Genomic DNA, 15,778 nt, shown 5'->3' with positions numbered 1-15,778 from the left:
GTGTTGGCACTTACTCCGCGTGATTCCTGGGCCATCTGGAGAAGTAGGAAAAAAGAATTCCACTTTGTGGTATAAGATTTTGTCCCGGTCCGTGGACTGGCCGTGTGACACGTTCCCGCCATGCACTGTGACTGACAGGCCGATGCACAGACAGTGTTGTTTCACTGTGAAATACCGTCACCCTCTTGTGTTTGCTTTTGGCTTTTCGAGGTGGCGCCGCTGTAGCTTCCACCGTGGACCGGGTCGGTGCTGAGGCCGGGGGAAGGTCCAGCTGCTCCTGCGGGACCGCTTCCTTGTCCACATCCGGAGGCCCGCGGTCTGCTCTGACCCAGCTACGGGCCAGTGGGTCTGCTCTCTGCAGGTGGAGGCCACGCGTGGGACACGACAGTGGTTAAGGACGACATGGTGGGCCGGCGTCGGCAGCACCTTTCCCGGCATCTGCGCCTTTCTCTGCATCTGCTTTGTGCTGGAGCCTGGCTGGGGGCTTTTCTGGGGATGGGCATGCAGGAGGCGCACGTGGTGGTGTGGGAGCGACACCTCTTGGTCGCTGCTGGTCCTGCACATCGGCTGTGTTTTCAGGGGAACCTCCGATTCCGGCCGTGGCCTAGGGCAGCTTGTGCAGTCCTTGCCTGTGACTAGGGCTCTGTTTCCTTGAAGAGCGCTTGACTCCTGTTTCGGGAGCGGGGATCTGCCCCTCTTTGGTGATCTTCTTAATGTTACTGCTTTGGAAACAAGAGCTTATTTTCACTTGCTGAGTTCTAGGAACGACTGTGTTCTGTGTTTATAATTGCTTAATGGACGGAGAATTAACTTGTGCTGTGGTCAAGCCATAGGTTTCCAGGGTGAAAGTTAGGTTGACCTGGAGCTTGTAGGCGACATGTACCAGTCTGGGGGGAAGGTTCACATTTCAGGCAGGGCTTGAGCAAATTGGTAGCACACAGAACATTGCCGGTGTTGACGCTGCGTCTGCCGGATGCAGAGCCGCTCCGTTGACAGTGCTGTTCCGGTCCTTAAGGAACGTCCGCTTCACAGCCGTTCTCCTCCCTCTCAGGGCGAGGCAGTCACAGATGGAATCGGAAGAAATCACGTATACACCGTGGACACGGTCTGTAACAGTAGATACTCTTCTGCGTGAGAACGGCTGTTTAGAACTGTATTTCTTGGTTTGGTGGATGCGTGCTTTTCATCTTACTGGAACCGGGTTGTGACTTAGAGTTTATGTTTTTAAAGTGGTGTTTTCTTCCCACCCGACGCTAACCACATCTTTGAATGAAGGAAACACAGTATTTCAACAGAGAGTACACCATGAATTTCCTATTTGTAGACATTCAGACTATTTCCAGATTTTTACATTTGATGCTGCTGGGATCCTTGAGTTTTTGGTTTTGTTTGTTTTGTTTTGTTTTTTAGGATAAGTTTCCAGAATTGAAACTGTTCGGTTAAAATGTGTTTAAGTTTTAAGGCTTTTGGTAACACTAAATTTATTTAAAAAGTATTTTGGTATCTCCTACTTTGGATTTTCCTATTTTTTTTCCTTGTCTTACCTGAACTAAACAACATCTAGATACAAGGAAAGAAGGAAACCTGACTGTGTTCACAGCAGCATAGTCTTAGATGTTGGGAACTCTGGGGTGTCCGTGTACACAGAAATGCTAGAACTAATCAATGAGATGGTAAGGTTGTAGGGTACACGATAGATACACAAAAACTGTGTGTATTTCTATATACCAGCAGTGATCATCTGCAAATGAAATTAGGATAGCAGTTCCATTTATAATAGCATCAGAAAGAAAAAAATAGGAGTAGATTTAGCTAAAAGTCAGGGTTGCATATTGGAAACTAATAAAACATTTTTTTTAAAAAAACGAAGATCTAAGTAAATAAAAGTCATCCCATGTTCACGGGTTGAAAGACACAATTGTTACAATGGCAACACTCTCCAAATTGATCTGCAGATTCAGTACAATCTCTGTCAATATCCGTCTTGGCTTTTTGGCAGAAATTGACACACTGATTCTAAAATTCATATGGAAATGCAAGAGACCCAGAGTAGCCAGGCAACCCAGAAGAGGAAGAGATGCGGATCAGAAGAGAAGATCCGCATCAGAGGACTCCTGCTTCCCCATTACAAAGCCTCAGTAATCAAGAAAGAGTGGGACTGGCAGAAGGAGAGATGAAAGGACAAAGGAGTACAGCCCGGAATCCAGAAATAACCTTCCTGAACTGACAGATTGGTTTTCGGTGAGGTGTTAAGAGACCGTCCAGTGGGCTGTTCAGTGCACTCAGCAAATGGTGCTGGGGCAACTGGACAGCCAGATGTGAAAGACTGAAGTTGGAATGAAGCTGTGCCCTCGCTCAGGTCATACCCAGAAAACCAGTCACAGTGGATCGCAGACCTCCGTGGAAGAGCTAAAACTGTAAGACTCCTGCAAGAAAACACAGAGGCAGATTTTTGTGATCTTAGACAGCAAAAGCCCAAGTGACTAAAGAAAAACGTAAATAAATTAATTATGTTAAATTAATTTTAAAATGTTCGGGCATCAGAGGATACGAGGAGGAAAGTAAAATGATAAGCTAGAGTGGGGGAAATATTTGTAATCTCACATTTGCGAATCCCGTGTCTAATGAGATATTACTTGTTTCCAGAGTAACGCACAGAGCTCTTACCGCTTCACAGTGGAAGGCAAATGACACCGTTAACCAGTGGGTGTGGGATCTGAATGCATAGTTACGCATAAAGATGGGCGTGGTCAGTAAGCTCATGTTAAGGGGTGTAACCGCGTTGGAAGGGGGTTTGGCAGTTCCCCAAAGTGCTAGCGGGCCGCATCATCCAGAAGAGGCAGATCCATAGAGACAGAAAGCTGGACTAGTGGTTGCCAGGCGTTGGGGCCTGGAGGGATAGGGGTGACCAGTGTCAGGTGTGGGGTTCCTCTGTCGTTGGAGTGATGGGAATTTCTACAGTGAGAAGGTGGTGAGGACGCAGCTCTGAGCATAGCAGGGGGGACAGCCTTTCAGTAAACGCGAGGCGTCACCTGGTGTGGTCTGTTGGTGACACACAGCTCTGGAGTGACAGACTCTTGTCCTTGCAGGGTGGTTGTCCAGTGTTGCGTCATGCACGGAGCGGCATGGGGAGTGCATGTCAGTAGCGCACAGCCTTCTCAAGAGCCCGTGGCCAGAGAAGAGTCATGCCGCGTGTCGGAAAACACACGTGTAACCTCCAGAAAGATGGGTTGGGGCGTAAGAGAGTTCACAACAGGTCACAAGCACATCACAGTTGTATTTATGTAGCTTCAAGTTGGTCTGTTGAGGTTTTAGCTTACAAGATGGGGCACGACAAGCCCGGGGGCGGGGCCCGTGCTCCTGCAAGGGGGGACGAAACTGTGGCGCTGCCATTGCGCCACCGTCCTTCATGCCTTCTCTCCCGAAAGAGGTTCACGGGCAGAAGTTATGAGACTTTATGTCAGCCTTTGGCAATTACATGTTTATAGGCCTGAGCGTTCCGAATGTTAATTCCTGTTTGTTTGTTTGTCTTTAAGATTGTTAATTTCTTTTTCTTTGGGTTCCTAAGTATTTTCTGATGTTTAGATTAAAGGACATGTTATGATACGAATTTAAAAAATTGGGGGGGAATAGGAAGAATTGTTCATCTTTTACTATGATATATTTCTCTTACAGTTTTTCATTATTACTTTTTATCTTTTTTCTTTGTTTTCGTGTATGTTTTAGAAGTAACATGAATCGAGGGGGGTAAAGCCAACCTGCTCGGTGAAAGAATATTCCCCTGACTTTTTGGTTAAATCCAGTTTTCTCAAATGCCATATTTTATTTTGTTTTGTAGGGATTTGTTTTGGCCGTTACTATCATGAGGGAAGCAATTGATGAATTTCGGCGCTTTCAGCGAGACAAAGAAGTGAATTCACAGCTGTACAGCAAACTTACAATAAGAGGTTAGCAAGAGTCTTTTGATCTATTTTATTATTTGCTAACTGTGATCATTTTAGAGTTAACATAAAAGTCTTAATTCACTGACTGAAAATAGCACCATGTGGTTACGTACGGTATTTAATTAATTTTTTAAATAATATAATGCCTGAGACTTCAAGGTACTTAGACACATGTGAAACCCAGCTGGTGTATGCACATTTTCTATGAAGCCCAGTATCACCTTGCCTGAAATCTGTTTGCAGATTATATTTTAAACACAGTCATAAAGGTCGCCAGACATCTGGTATCGCGGCCTCGAGTGAAGGGATCGGAGCGCCTGCAGAATATACCAGGGTCCAGAGTGGTGACTGCTCTATGCCCGTTTCTCCTTACCTTCAGTCAGGGCTTTAACCCTTGCTCGATTCTGTGTTTTGTTTTTGTTTTTTAAAGATTTTGTTTATCTGACATGCAGAGATCACAAGTAAGCAGAGAGGCAGGCAGAGAGACAGAGAGGTGGAAGCAGGCTCCCGGCTGAGCAGAGAGCCCGATGCGGGGCTGGATCCCAGGACCCTGAGACCATGACCTGAGCCAAAGGCAGAGGCTTAACCCACCGAGTCACCCTGGCCCCACTGATTCTGTGTTTTTAAATAGCTTGTTTCGTTGGTCTCTCAGTCCCAGTGGAAAAGAGCGATGTATTAGGAAGAGAGTGGGAGAAGCCATGTAGGTAGACATTACGATCAGAAAGTGACACAATGGCAGTCATCGCGTCAGTGAAGGACAGTGAAGGAGGGCAACGGGGGCCTGACCCGTGTTCATAATAGCTTTGAAGCCTGTTTAAAAAAATGGGGTTTAGAGTGGAGTTTGTGTCTTCTGTTTGCATGTGGACATTTGTACACTGAATTTACTTATTTGAAATAGTTCTCCAAAAATTTTTCTGTAGTTTACTGGGATATATTTCATATAACATAAAGTTTATCCATTTGAAGTATACAGTGCAGTGGTTTTTGGTAGCTTCACAGAGTTATGAAACTATTACCACCATCTAATTTTGGAACATCTTTAACATTCTGGAAAGCAACTCTGAATATATTAGCCGTCATTCTATTCCTGCCTCTTCTGACCCTGCTCTAGCCCCAGGCAACCCCCTGCCCCAACTCATCTACTTTCTGTCTCGCTGGATTTGCCTCTTAGGACCAGGTCACAGACGTGGAATCATGCAGTATGTGGGCTTTTGTCAGGGGCTTCTCTCGCTTGGCATCCTGTGTTCAAGGTTCGTTGCTGTGGTGGCATCTCTCAGGCTTTGTTTCTGTTTGTTGCCAAACAGTGTTCCACTCCGGTGTTCCGCGTTGCGTCCGCCCCTTCATCTGCATGTGGACCTTTGATTGTTTCCACTCGAGGCTCTTGTCAATAATGCTGCGGCGACTGTATGCGAGTGTTTTCTGTGCGCATCATGTTGTTTCTTTTGTAATATCACCAGAAGTGAAATGGCTGGCTCGTGTGGTAACCGTGTGTTTGATCGGCCGCCGAGCTGTTGTCCTAACTAGCTACACCGTCCCGCACTCACCGGCAGCGTGCGACGCTTCCAGCTTGCAGTGTCCTCAGTGGCACCGTTACGGGCCGTCTGCTCTTTCGTGGCCTCCTGGTGGGTGCGAGGTGGTAGCTCACTGTGGTTTGGTTTGGGCGTCCCCGAGCTAGTGATGTGGAGCTTCGTTTCGTGTGCTAGTTGGGTGTTCGTGTGTCTTTTCTGGAGAGATGTTTATTCCGATTCTGTGCTTACTGTTCTAACTGGGTTATTTTTTAATTACCGAGTTACAGGTTTCTTTATGTAATCTGGACTTGAGTCTCTTGTCAGTATATGGTTTGGAAATGTTTTCTCTCATTCTGTGTGGGGGTTTTCTTCCTCTCGGTGTCCTCTAAGGTACAGAAGTTCTCATGCTGTTGGTGTCTGTGTTTCCTTTTGTTGCTTGTGCTTTTGGCATCATTGTAGGTAAGAAACGGTTTGCCAACCCAAGGTCACAAGGATTTACTTCTGTATTTTCTTCCAGGGATTTCATAGTTTAGCTTTGACACTCAGATGCATGGCCCGCTTTCACTGCATGTTTCACGTGTGTGCGCCATGGTCTGCCTTCCCTCGCCCTTGAGTGTCTAGTTGTCCGAGCGCCATGTACTAAGAAGGCTGTTCTTTTGTGGGTTAATGGAATGAGTAATTCTGAAGAAGCTTTGCTGAAAGTAGTGGCATGGCAGAGGGTTGGTATGTTGTAGAAGAAAGGTAAGCTTGAGTTTGGAAAATACAGTCCACAGAGTGGCAGGTAAATTAGGTGTAACCTTGGTCTGTCATTTTTAGAATATAGTATAGTTGCTGTTTTATTTTTTACATTGTTTTTAATTGTGATATTTGGGCTGTGTAGAGATGTGTTTTTGTGGGGTAATTGTATCGTTCAGAGCTAAGTGGCCTGGTGATGTCTGCGAAAATGGCAGAGGAGGGGTTCCTTTCTCCCACAGACACGTGGAAAAGTCAGGCCCAGTCCACACTGTTGACTGGGGACTCTGGACCCTGGCTCTGAAGGGACCACAGCAGAGCTTACTTGCAGAGAATTGTGCCGTCTATCCAGCCTGTTAGGGACACATGAAGGACTGACTCGGGATGCTTGTCTTCCTTTCGTCTAACTTGAATGTCACGCAGGGCAGAGGAACCAAAAACCAGTAGGCATTTCTGAAGCCTCTGTCAGGCTAAGGAAAGGCAGCAGGAGCTTGGGGCCAGCGGTGATAGTCAGCCCACAGGATGGAGTGTCGGATGCCAAGCGGAAGAAGGTGCAGAGGGGATTTCTTTGGATAATTAGAGCCTGTAAAATTGCCTGTGTTTACTGGGGAGTTTTGAAAGCCACATCCAAGGCCAGTGCTGGATCACACTCAGAAAAGACCCCAGTAAAGTGTTTTGCCTCTGGCCAGTCTCGAGGCTCAGTGCAAGCAGAGGTGAAATCTCGGGCAATTGTAGGCTGCCTGGCTCTGGGTCGGAGTCCCCAGCACGGAGGCAGTCTGTAGCGATGGGGGGAGGCCCGTCCTCTTTCTCCTCTCTCCTCCATTTCTCACTCCCTTGCTCTTTCCTTCTTCCTTCCCATAATCCCTCCCTTTCTTTTTTAGTCTCGTCTCCTCCTCATGCAAGGAAATCCTTTCCAAAATACTGGCTGAAAGACTTCTCAGACCACATGTGACAAAGGATACACACTTTACAAGTCTAGAAAAGTCACTGTGCTTGCATGGCTACAGAGTATACAGAACAACAAAACAAACCCAGAAGAGGGGGAAATGACTGATTTCAAGAGTTAACAGATTATAATATTGAAAGTGTACAGGTTTCCATAAGAAATTACAGAACATGCAGAGAAACCATGTGGCCCAGTCACAGAGGAAATGAACAGAGACTATCCCTGCGGAAGCCCAGATCCTGGGCTTATCAAAGTCTAGATTAGCTGCCTTAAATATGTCCAAGGATCTAAAGGAAACAACTGAAAATGCTGAAAGGATCAGGAAAAATGAAGTATTAACATACAGAATATCAGTAAAGGTATAGAAATTATAAAAAGGAAGCAAAAAGCAAAAATGCAGGTGCTGAAAAGTATAATAAAATGAAAACCTCACTGGAGCGTTTCAGTAGCAGAGTTGAACAGGCAGAAGGAATCAGTGATCTTGAACCTAGGTAATTTCATAATAACTAATCTCAAGTGGCATTATCCAATCTTAGAAGCAGGTGGAAGAATGAAGGAAAATACACTGGCCCTAAGGGACTTGTGGGTAGTGCAAGTATTCTAATGTGCGCACGGTGGGCATCTTGAAAGACGAGGAAGGGAGAAAGGGTGGAGAGAATGTTGTAGGGAATAGTGGCCATTAACTCCCCGAATCTGATGAAAGACCTGACTCTACACATTCAGGAAAATCACTGACTCCCTAGAAAGATAAATGCAAGGAAACCTACACCGAGACATGTGACATCAAACTGTCAAAGCCCAGGGACTAGGAGAGTATTCCAGAAGCAGCAAGAGAGAAGCAGCTTGTCATGCACAAGGGAGGGCTCTTGAGTCAGAAACCCTGGACATCAGAAGGATGTGGGGTGGGATGATTAAGTTGGGAAAAGACAAAAGCGGAGCACCAAGAATTGGATGTCCCTAAACCTATCATTCATAAATGAAGGAGGAATTAAGACATTCCCAAATGCTTTTAGGATTGAAAATAGGGACTTGGGCAGATGTGCACCCCCCCACATTCACACAGCACTATTTATAATCGCCGCCATGTCCACCAGGGGGTGAATGGCAAACAAATTATGGTGTTTTTGAACACTGAAATGTTAGCCAACTGTAAAAATTAACGAATACTGCTAAACATAGGTGAACCTTGGAAATACTGCACACTGTGAAAGAAATCAGACACAAAGGCTCATGGACGGTGTGATGTCATTTACACAAAGTTTCAGAACAGGTGGATGAATGGAGCTGGAAAGCTGGCTATGTTTGCCACGGCCTGGGCACGTGGAGGCCGTGGTGGGGGCAGCTGCTTAGTGGGTCTGACGTGTCCTTCTATGGTGATAAAAAATGTTTTAGAGCTTGATAGAGTGGGTTGCACAACATAGTGAATGAATTCAGTGCTGCTGTATTATTCACTTTATATAAAATTAGAGTGGCTAGTTTTATGTTTGTCACTGTCACCTAAAAATAGTAAAAAAATGTTGAAGAAGGCATACTAATACGTCTTTTACACTTCTGTGACACTCCAACTCAGAATACTTTAAAAAATAATTGTCAGTGGGTTTATCTCCGATACGAATGCAGATTGGCCTGTCTAGACAAGATTGGCCATCACTGGTAGACCTTCGAAAGGACAGTTTACGTGTAGATGGTGGTGATGATCCTGCTTTCCTCTGACTTCCTTGTGAGGGTCAGGTAACTTGCTCATTTGCATAACCACCATTCAACCAACCAACGTCGGTGCTACCGCCACGTTACAGATGCGGGACCTGAAGTTCACGCCATGACTTGCCCTGAGCCACTGTGGTTCTGGTAGAGTTTATATTTGAACCCAGGCTGCTCCCACATCAAACCAGTGTTCTTTCAGCTGTGGTGCTTTGCTTTGTGGCTGGTTATTCTAATGCAAATGACGGATAAGTAAAATCTGGGATATAAAAAAATACATGTAAATGCTTACTGACTTTACTTTGAAATTTGTTTTCTTGTGAAGAATATTTTCTGGGGGGCCTGGGTGGCCCAGATGTTATGCGTCTGCCTTCAGCTCGGGTCAGGATCCCAGGGTCCTGGGGTTGAGCCCCACGTCGGGCTCCCTGCTCATAGGGAAGCCTGCTTCTCCCTCTCCCACACCCCCTGCTTGTGTTCCCTCTCTCCTTGTCTCACTCTCTGTCAAATAAAATAAAATCTTTTTTTAAAAAAAAGAATATTTTCTGTTCATCTCCTTAATTTCTAATATTCCGTAGTGATCTGTTCATTGAACGGCATTGATGGCTAATTCCTTGTGTGACTTGACTGTGGTTTGTTATATCATATTTACAGTATTTGAACTTTTTCCTTTTGGAGTTCTAAAGCACATTCTTGTAGGAATCCTCTGGGATAATGTTGTCTGCTGTATGTTTTCTGTGGAAAAGGAAAGCCACGTCCACTGTGAAGCACGCCCCTATCTTGAGCATGCTTTGTGAGAAGCGGAATATTGTAACCGGTACACAGTCTCGGTCAACACTGAGATTTTTATTTTTATTCAGTAATTTTTAAAAATTTGTTTATTGTTTTAGTCATCTCTACACCCAGTGTGGGGCTCAGACTCACAACTCTGAGACCAGGGGTCTCATTCCCTGCTGTGCCAGCTGGGTGTCCTGACCCCAGAGAATGTTTGGTTAGCTGTGTGTGCTGGTGCTGCGAAGCCGCTTCTCTCGTGGGTGGGGATCTTCTGCGTCTGGTGCTGCCACTGTCTTTGTCCTCCCTGTTTGTGGCTGCTCCATCATTCATTCTTAGCCCCTGATGGACAGCATCTGAGTCAGAGTCTAGGAAGAGAGTATGACATTGTTGGCAGCTTTTACAAGACTCCCTGATGAGGACTTTGAATTGTGGGACCATTCTGTGTTCGGAGGAGGTGTCTGAGCTGCACACTTGGCTGCAGTCACTGTTTTGGCTGGCCCGCAGGGTGGCTCCCGGCGGTCGCTGAGTGCCCGGAGTGTGAGGAGCAGTGGTAATGCCTCAGGAGTCAACCGTGACCACGTCCTGGATTTGCTTTCTGAAGAGTTCATGCGGCATTCCAGCAGGCAGTCTGGGGCTTTGTCTTCATCCGCCACCAGGTCTCCGCAGGACACCACCATGTCACCCACTGTTGGTGTGTGCTCCGAGTCACGCCTGAAGCTGACATGGGACGCAAGAGTCAGACATGGTCTGTGCTGTGGCTCCCTCGTGCCGCTGCTGATGGTCGCAGTTGGTCTCAGCTGTTTGGTGTCACCGGGGGCACGCTGTTGTGCTCTCTGGTGCCCAGACGTAGGAGAGAGGGAAGTCTGTTGCCTTTGAACATTGTGTACGTCCTGCGTGTGTGTGTGCGTGTGTGTGCAAGGAGAAACATCTACATACTTACATACTGCTTGTGTCCCGGTGTCCTTGCCAGAGAGGAGCTCTGTCCACTGAAAGCGACTGTGTTCTCCATCCCTGTTTCAGCATCTTTGATCCTTACTGTTGACGTTCTTGTCACTACCTGTTTCAGTTCTTGCTACCTTTTTCCATAAAACATCATGAATTATCTTAACGAAATTCTGTCACCTTTTAATGAAATTGCATCATAGTTATTCCTTGAAAAATCAAGGAATCTTAAAATCGGTCTTACTGCCTTCTACACTCCGTGGGCCGTGGGCACCTTCCCAGGGGAACCCGAACACGTAACCGGTGTCATGAGGTCCTGCATGTTCCACTGGGTAAGAAGGATCCTTGTGTGCCGGTCATGTCCTCAGATAGTTGGGTTTTTAAGGAATAGTTTCCTCCAACGTCCACTGCATTTTCCCGTAGGAAGTTGCTTAGGAGCCGTCGAACTCGGGAGTCCTCCCGGGGGCCGCCGCGCCGTCCGCAGGGAAGCGCCGGGGACTCTGCTTCTCTCACGCGTGTGTTTGCACCGCTCGGTGGTCCACGCTGGGGACGCTGCCCCTGAGGGAGAACAGGGGACGCCGGAAGTCCTTCCTGTGGTTTCCGTTTGCGGTCAGCGCGCTCCCCGCTGCACACGTTTGTCGCGGGGTCTCCTTTCCGGTCTGTGGCCCGGGCCGCGTTCGGAGAGCGTCGCCCGAGGATCGTTGCGCGTGCGCCGTCCCACGGGGGCCGTGTCCGGCCGGACAGCGGAGAATCGTGACGTCGGTGCCTTTCTCCGTGGCCGCGCCGACCCTCATCAGCCTCCTCACCGCCCCGCACCGGTCTTTCTCCCCAGGCGCCGCGAGACGGTCGGCGCCCGCGCAGCTCTTCATGGCGCCGGCGCGCCCTCTGCGGACGGGCCACGCGCGGGCGGTGGAGCGCGCCGGCCTCCTCGCGGGGGACGGCGACGGCTCCGTGGGCGGGTGCCCGCGTCGGCGGTCCCCGTGCCGCCCCTCCCCCCGCCGGGCGCCCTTTGCGACCGCCGCTAACTGTGGGGCTCTCGCCAGTCACGGGGGCGGCGCGCGGCGGGAGCTCGGCCGGTGGGGGAGCGGGAGCGCGAGCTTCCGGGCGGACGCGCGAGGTTTGAAGCCGGATCTCGTCCGACCGCTGCCCGGGGAGGCGCGGCGCCCGCGCGTCCCTGCGCGTCCCCGTGCGCGCGCCGCCGCCTCTGCCGCCCTTGGCCGTGTGCGGACGCGCTTCGAGCGGACCGCGCGCTCGCGGTGCTGTGCGGCCGCCGTGGGCGCGGAGGAGCTCCTTCGTCGTCTTCCCCTGTCGGCGGGTTCGCGGAGACAGCTTCGTCCCGTGACGGATGTTCTGGCCTCGTGTGACTCATTTTTCTGACCGTTTTCTTTCCAGCGTCGCCACGCTTCCGTGCGTCAGTCTGGTCTCGGCCGCTGCGGTTGCTACTTCGGCCTCAGCGGGCCCGTCGAGCCCGATGTTGAGCGTGTGTTCACGCGTCCCGCCGCGTCTGTCCCTCGCGGCTCGCGGCCCGCCTGGGACTTCGGGCGGCGGACGGACCTGCCCCCCAAGCGCTGGGTCGGTCCCCGGTTCCTGCCGTGACGGACGTTCTCTGCGCAGAGCTCCGGGAGTTCGCGCTGTCCTCGGCCTTCTCGGCTCCGCGCCGCCTGGGGTCGGTCCCTTTCAGCTCGTGCCGGTAGCGGGAGACCGTTCCCGCCGTCCTCCACCGCTGGTGGCCGTTTCTCTTCCTTCCCCGAGAAGCCGCAGCCTGTCAGGGTGAGGCCGCCGGGAGAGCGTCCTTCTGCTCGCGAGGCGGACCGGCCCGCCGGGGCCGTCATCTGCTTCCTGCAGGGCCGCTGTGGCCGCCGCCCGCGGGCCGTGCTGCGGGGTCGCCGCGGTGTGAGGAAGTGCGGACGAGGCGCCGCTTCGAACCCTCCGCAGTTCAGCGCCGGCCCGGGCGCCGTGTCACACGCCGAGCCCGGCGGGGCCGCGGAGCTTCGCGCCCTTCCAGGGCCGGGAGAGACGACGGCCTGCTCCGAAAGCTGCCGCTTCTCCTGGCCGCGCGTCGGGGGCGGGTTGCCCCGGCCCGTCCGCCTCGGCCGCAGTCGTGGGGTCGCGCCGGGCAGTGCGGGACGCTGCGCCCCGGCGCGGAGCACGAAGCGCGGCCGCTTCCGTCACGCGGACGGCAGGAGGCTGAACCCGGACGGGGTCCTGTCAGCCGCCCGTCCGTGAAGGTTTACCGCTGAGATGCTGCTTTCCTAACGCCGGGCCCTTTTCTGCACGGGGAGTGGCCGTCGCTCCGTCCGTCCGTCCGTCCGTCGTTCCGCCTATCGCTTCCGGCCAGAGACGCGCGGCTGGGCTCGGCGGTCGGGGCGCTCGGGCTCTGCGGGCGCCGCCGGCGACGTGGACGCCGCAGCCTGGTTCGCGGGCGACGCGTGGGGGGAGGGGCCGCCGGATGTCGCGGGTCCGGGAACGACACGCAGCGCATGGGACGTCCGCGCGGCCTTCCTCTTCCCCTCACGCACGGACGCCGGTCGCAGGTTGAACTCGAGCATCGGGACGTTTCACTGCGGAGGATACTTTCCAAAACGACTGATTGTGCGGCCGACGATGAAGGGGAAACGGATCACCTCAGCACGAGGCCTCGGACGCGGCCCGGAGCAGCCGCAGCTCCTTTCCGTCGCGCAGGCTGCGTCGCCCGGCTGACCCCTCCGCCCCAGGTCAGCTGCCCGCCGGGCCGGGCCCGTTTCCTTCCCACTGCTGCCCCCGCCTTTGCCGGGGCCCCTTCGCGTGGGCCTCGCTCGCCCACGCGCCTTCGGCAGGGGTCAGAGCGGCTTCGCAGCCTGAGAGAGCCTGGCCTGTGCGCTCGGCACGGGCCTCGCGGGGCCGGCTTCGTTTCCGCCGCTTCCCGGGGGCGCCGTCGGGCGTTGTCATGACACCCGGTCGCTTGGCATTCGCCCCGTTGCCGTTTCCGCCGCGTCTCTGGCCCTGGTTCCCTCACCGGCTCCGGCTTCTACCGCGGGCCGCCCTGGTGTGCGTTCGGGACCCATTGAGTGCGTTGGTCCGCGGCGGCCCGTCCCCGGCGGGGCTTTCTCGGCCGGGCCGGGCCGCGTCCGCCGCTGCAGTGCACCCTTGCGGCCCTGGTCCTGCCCCTGACTCCAGCTCCTCCCCGGCTGCCGCGCCTCGGTCTGACGCCGTGCCCTGTTCCCAGCCCCTCTGATGTTCGAGGCCGTGAAGTCTCCTTGGTCAGTTTTCCCTTCGTGACTGTGCTCCTGCTTTCCTGTCCAAGAGCTCGGGCCTAACCTGTGTTCCCGCAGGTTTTCTGCTGTTTCTTCTTCTCCAAGGTCTTTGATGTCAGGGTTTGCGTGTATCTCCGTGGAGGGAAGTTGTGTACCAGTACCAGCTGTGCATCTATGTACTTTCTTGGCTTGTGGACATCCAGATGCGTCTGGCACCACGTTCTGGAGAACTGAACATTTTCACATGGCGTGACGTAGCTTTCCTCAAAAATCAGTTGTCTTGGGCGCCTGCGTGGCTCAGTCACTTAAGTGCCTTCCTTCAACTCACGTCATGATCTCAGGGTCCTAGGATCGAGTCCCGCATCGGGCTCTCTGCTTCTCCCTCTCCCTCTGCTGCTCCCCCTGCTTGTGCTCTCTCTCCCTGTCTCTCAGATAATTAAGTAAAATCTTTTAAAAGAAAAATCTGTTGTCTTTTGTGTGTTCGTTGAGTTCTGGACTTTTCTACTCCACTTACCTGTTTGTCCCTCTTTATGCTAATACCATTCTTTTTTAATTGCTATTTCTTTATAGTAATTCTTAAAATCAGGTAGTGTTTTTCCCTTCAACTTGTTTCTCATTTTCAGGGTCTGGTCTAGGTCCTGAGTATTTTGATACGACTTTTAGAATTAGCTTGTCATTTTCTGTAGAAGTGTCTGCTTCGGATTTTGATTGGGATTCCATTGAACCTATAGAATTAACATCTTACTAATACTAAACCTTCTGACCCATGAATTAGATAGATCTTTCCCTTTATTTAAGTCTTAAAATTTCTCTCAGTAGTATTTCTTATCAGAACATAGGTCTCTTTTAAAATATGATTTACCTATATATGTAAATAAATGCATTAATTGCATTTCCCAGCTACCCACTTTGCTTCATAATCAATGTTAAATTAGGCTTCTGCCCCACAGCTGGGCTTGCTGGTCCCAAGTGAACAGCAGAGACCAGCCGAGCAGCCTGCTGGTGTGGTGTGCAGTGCTCCGCCCAGGAAACTGCATATGTCATCTGCTGGTGACCTCCTAGGTTGCACTTACATGTGATCAATTCCTTTTTTTTTTTTTTAAAGATTTTATTTATTTATTTGATAGACAGAGATCACAAGTAGGCAGAGAGGCAGGCAGAGAGAGAGGAGGAAGCAGGCTCCCCGCTGAGCAGAGAGCCCAATGTGGGGCTTGATCCCAGGACCCTGAGATCATGACCTCAGCCGAAGACAGCGGCTTAACCCACGGAGCCATCCAAGCGCCCCTCGAGTACAGTGTTTTTAAGAACAACTGTCCTTAGGTCTAAGTACTGGCCTATACATTGTTACTGTATTTAGAACTTGCTTCTTTCAAGTATACCTCTGAAATTCTTAAGTTTTAAATGCCCATTTCAAAAACACTGCGTTGTTGATGGCTCTTTTGGGTTGTGATAGCAGGTGGCAGTTCTGTCTTTTTAGGGATTTTCTTTTGTTAATAGTCCCCCAATGGCCATAACCCAACCACCCTCTCCCACCCCCCTCCCGCCAGCAATCCTCAGTTTGTTTTGTGAGATTAAGAGTCACTTATGGTTTGTCTCCCTCCCAATCCCATCTTGTTTCATTTATTCTTCTCTTACCCACTTAAGCCCCCATGTTGCATCTCCACTTCCTCATATCAGGGAGATCATATGACAGTTGTCTTTCTCCGCTTGACTTATTTCGCTAAGCATGATACACTCTAGTTCCATCCACGTTGTCGCAAGTGGCAAGATTTCATTTCTTTTGATGGCTGCATAGTATTCCATCGTGTATATATACCACATCTTCTTTATCCATTCATCTGTTGATGGACATCTAGGTTCTTTCCATAGTTTGGCTATTGTGGACATTGCTGCTATGAACATTTGGGTGCACGTGCCCCTTCGGATCACTACGTTTGTATCTTTAGGGTAAATACCCATTAGTGCTTTTCCCGTGGTTTTTTTCCATGTGGTTGCACCATG

At 50.8% G+C, this 15,778-nt stretch overlaps 1 protein-coding gene across 8 annotated transcripts in view; it reads left to right on the top strand.

The window, feature by feature from the left end:
• The window catches only part of ATP9B (ATPase phospholipid transporting 9B (putative)), a 223,685-nt gene that overhangs the window by 42,275 nt on the left and 165,632 nt on the right, over window positions 1-15,778 (top strand). For 7 of the 8 annotated variants that reach the window (XM_044242779.1, XM_044242783.1, XM_044242781.1 and 4 more), the window contains exon 5: window positions 3,839-3,947. In XM_044242779.1, coding sequence (XP_044098714.1) covers window positions 3,839-3,947 — 109 coding nt within the window. Of the gene's footprint in view, window positions 1-3,838; window positions 3,948-15,778 lie in introns of those variants that run through there. The other variant, XM_044242786.1, reaches the window with a different exon arrangement.

The sequence above is a fragment of the Neovison vison genome, chromosome 3 (genome assembly GCF_020171115.1).
Source record: "Neovison vison isolate M4711 chromosome 3, ASM_NN_V1, whole genome shotgun sequence".
Lineage (NCBI taxonomy): Eukaryota > Metazoa > Chordata > Mammalia > Carnivora > Mustelidae > Neogale > Neogale vison.
This window is presented reverse-complemented; position numbering and strand designations above follow the sequence as displayed.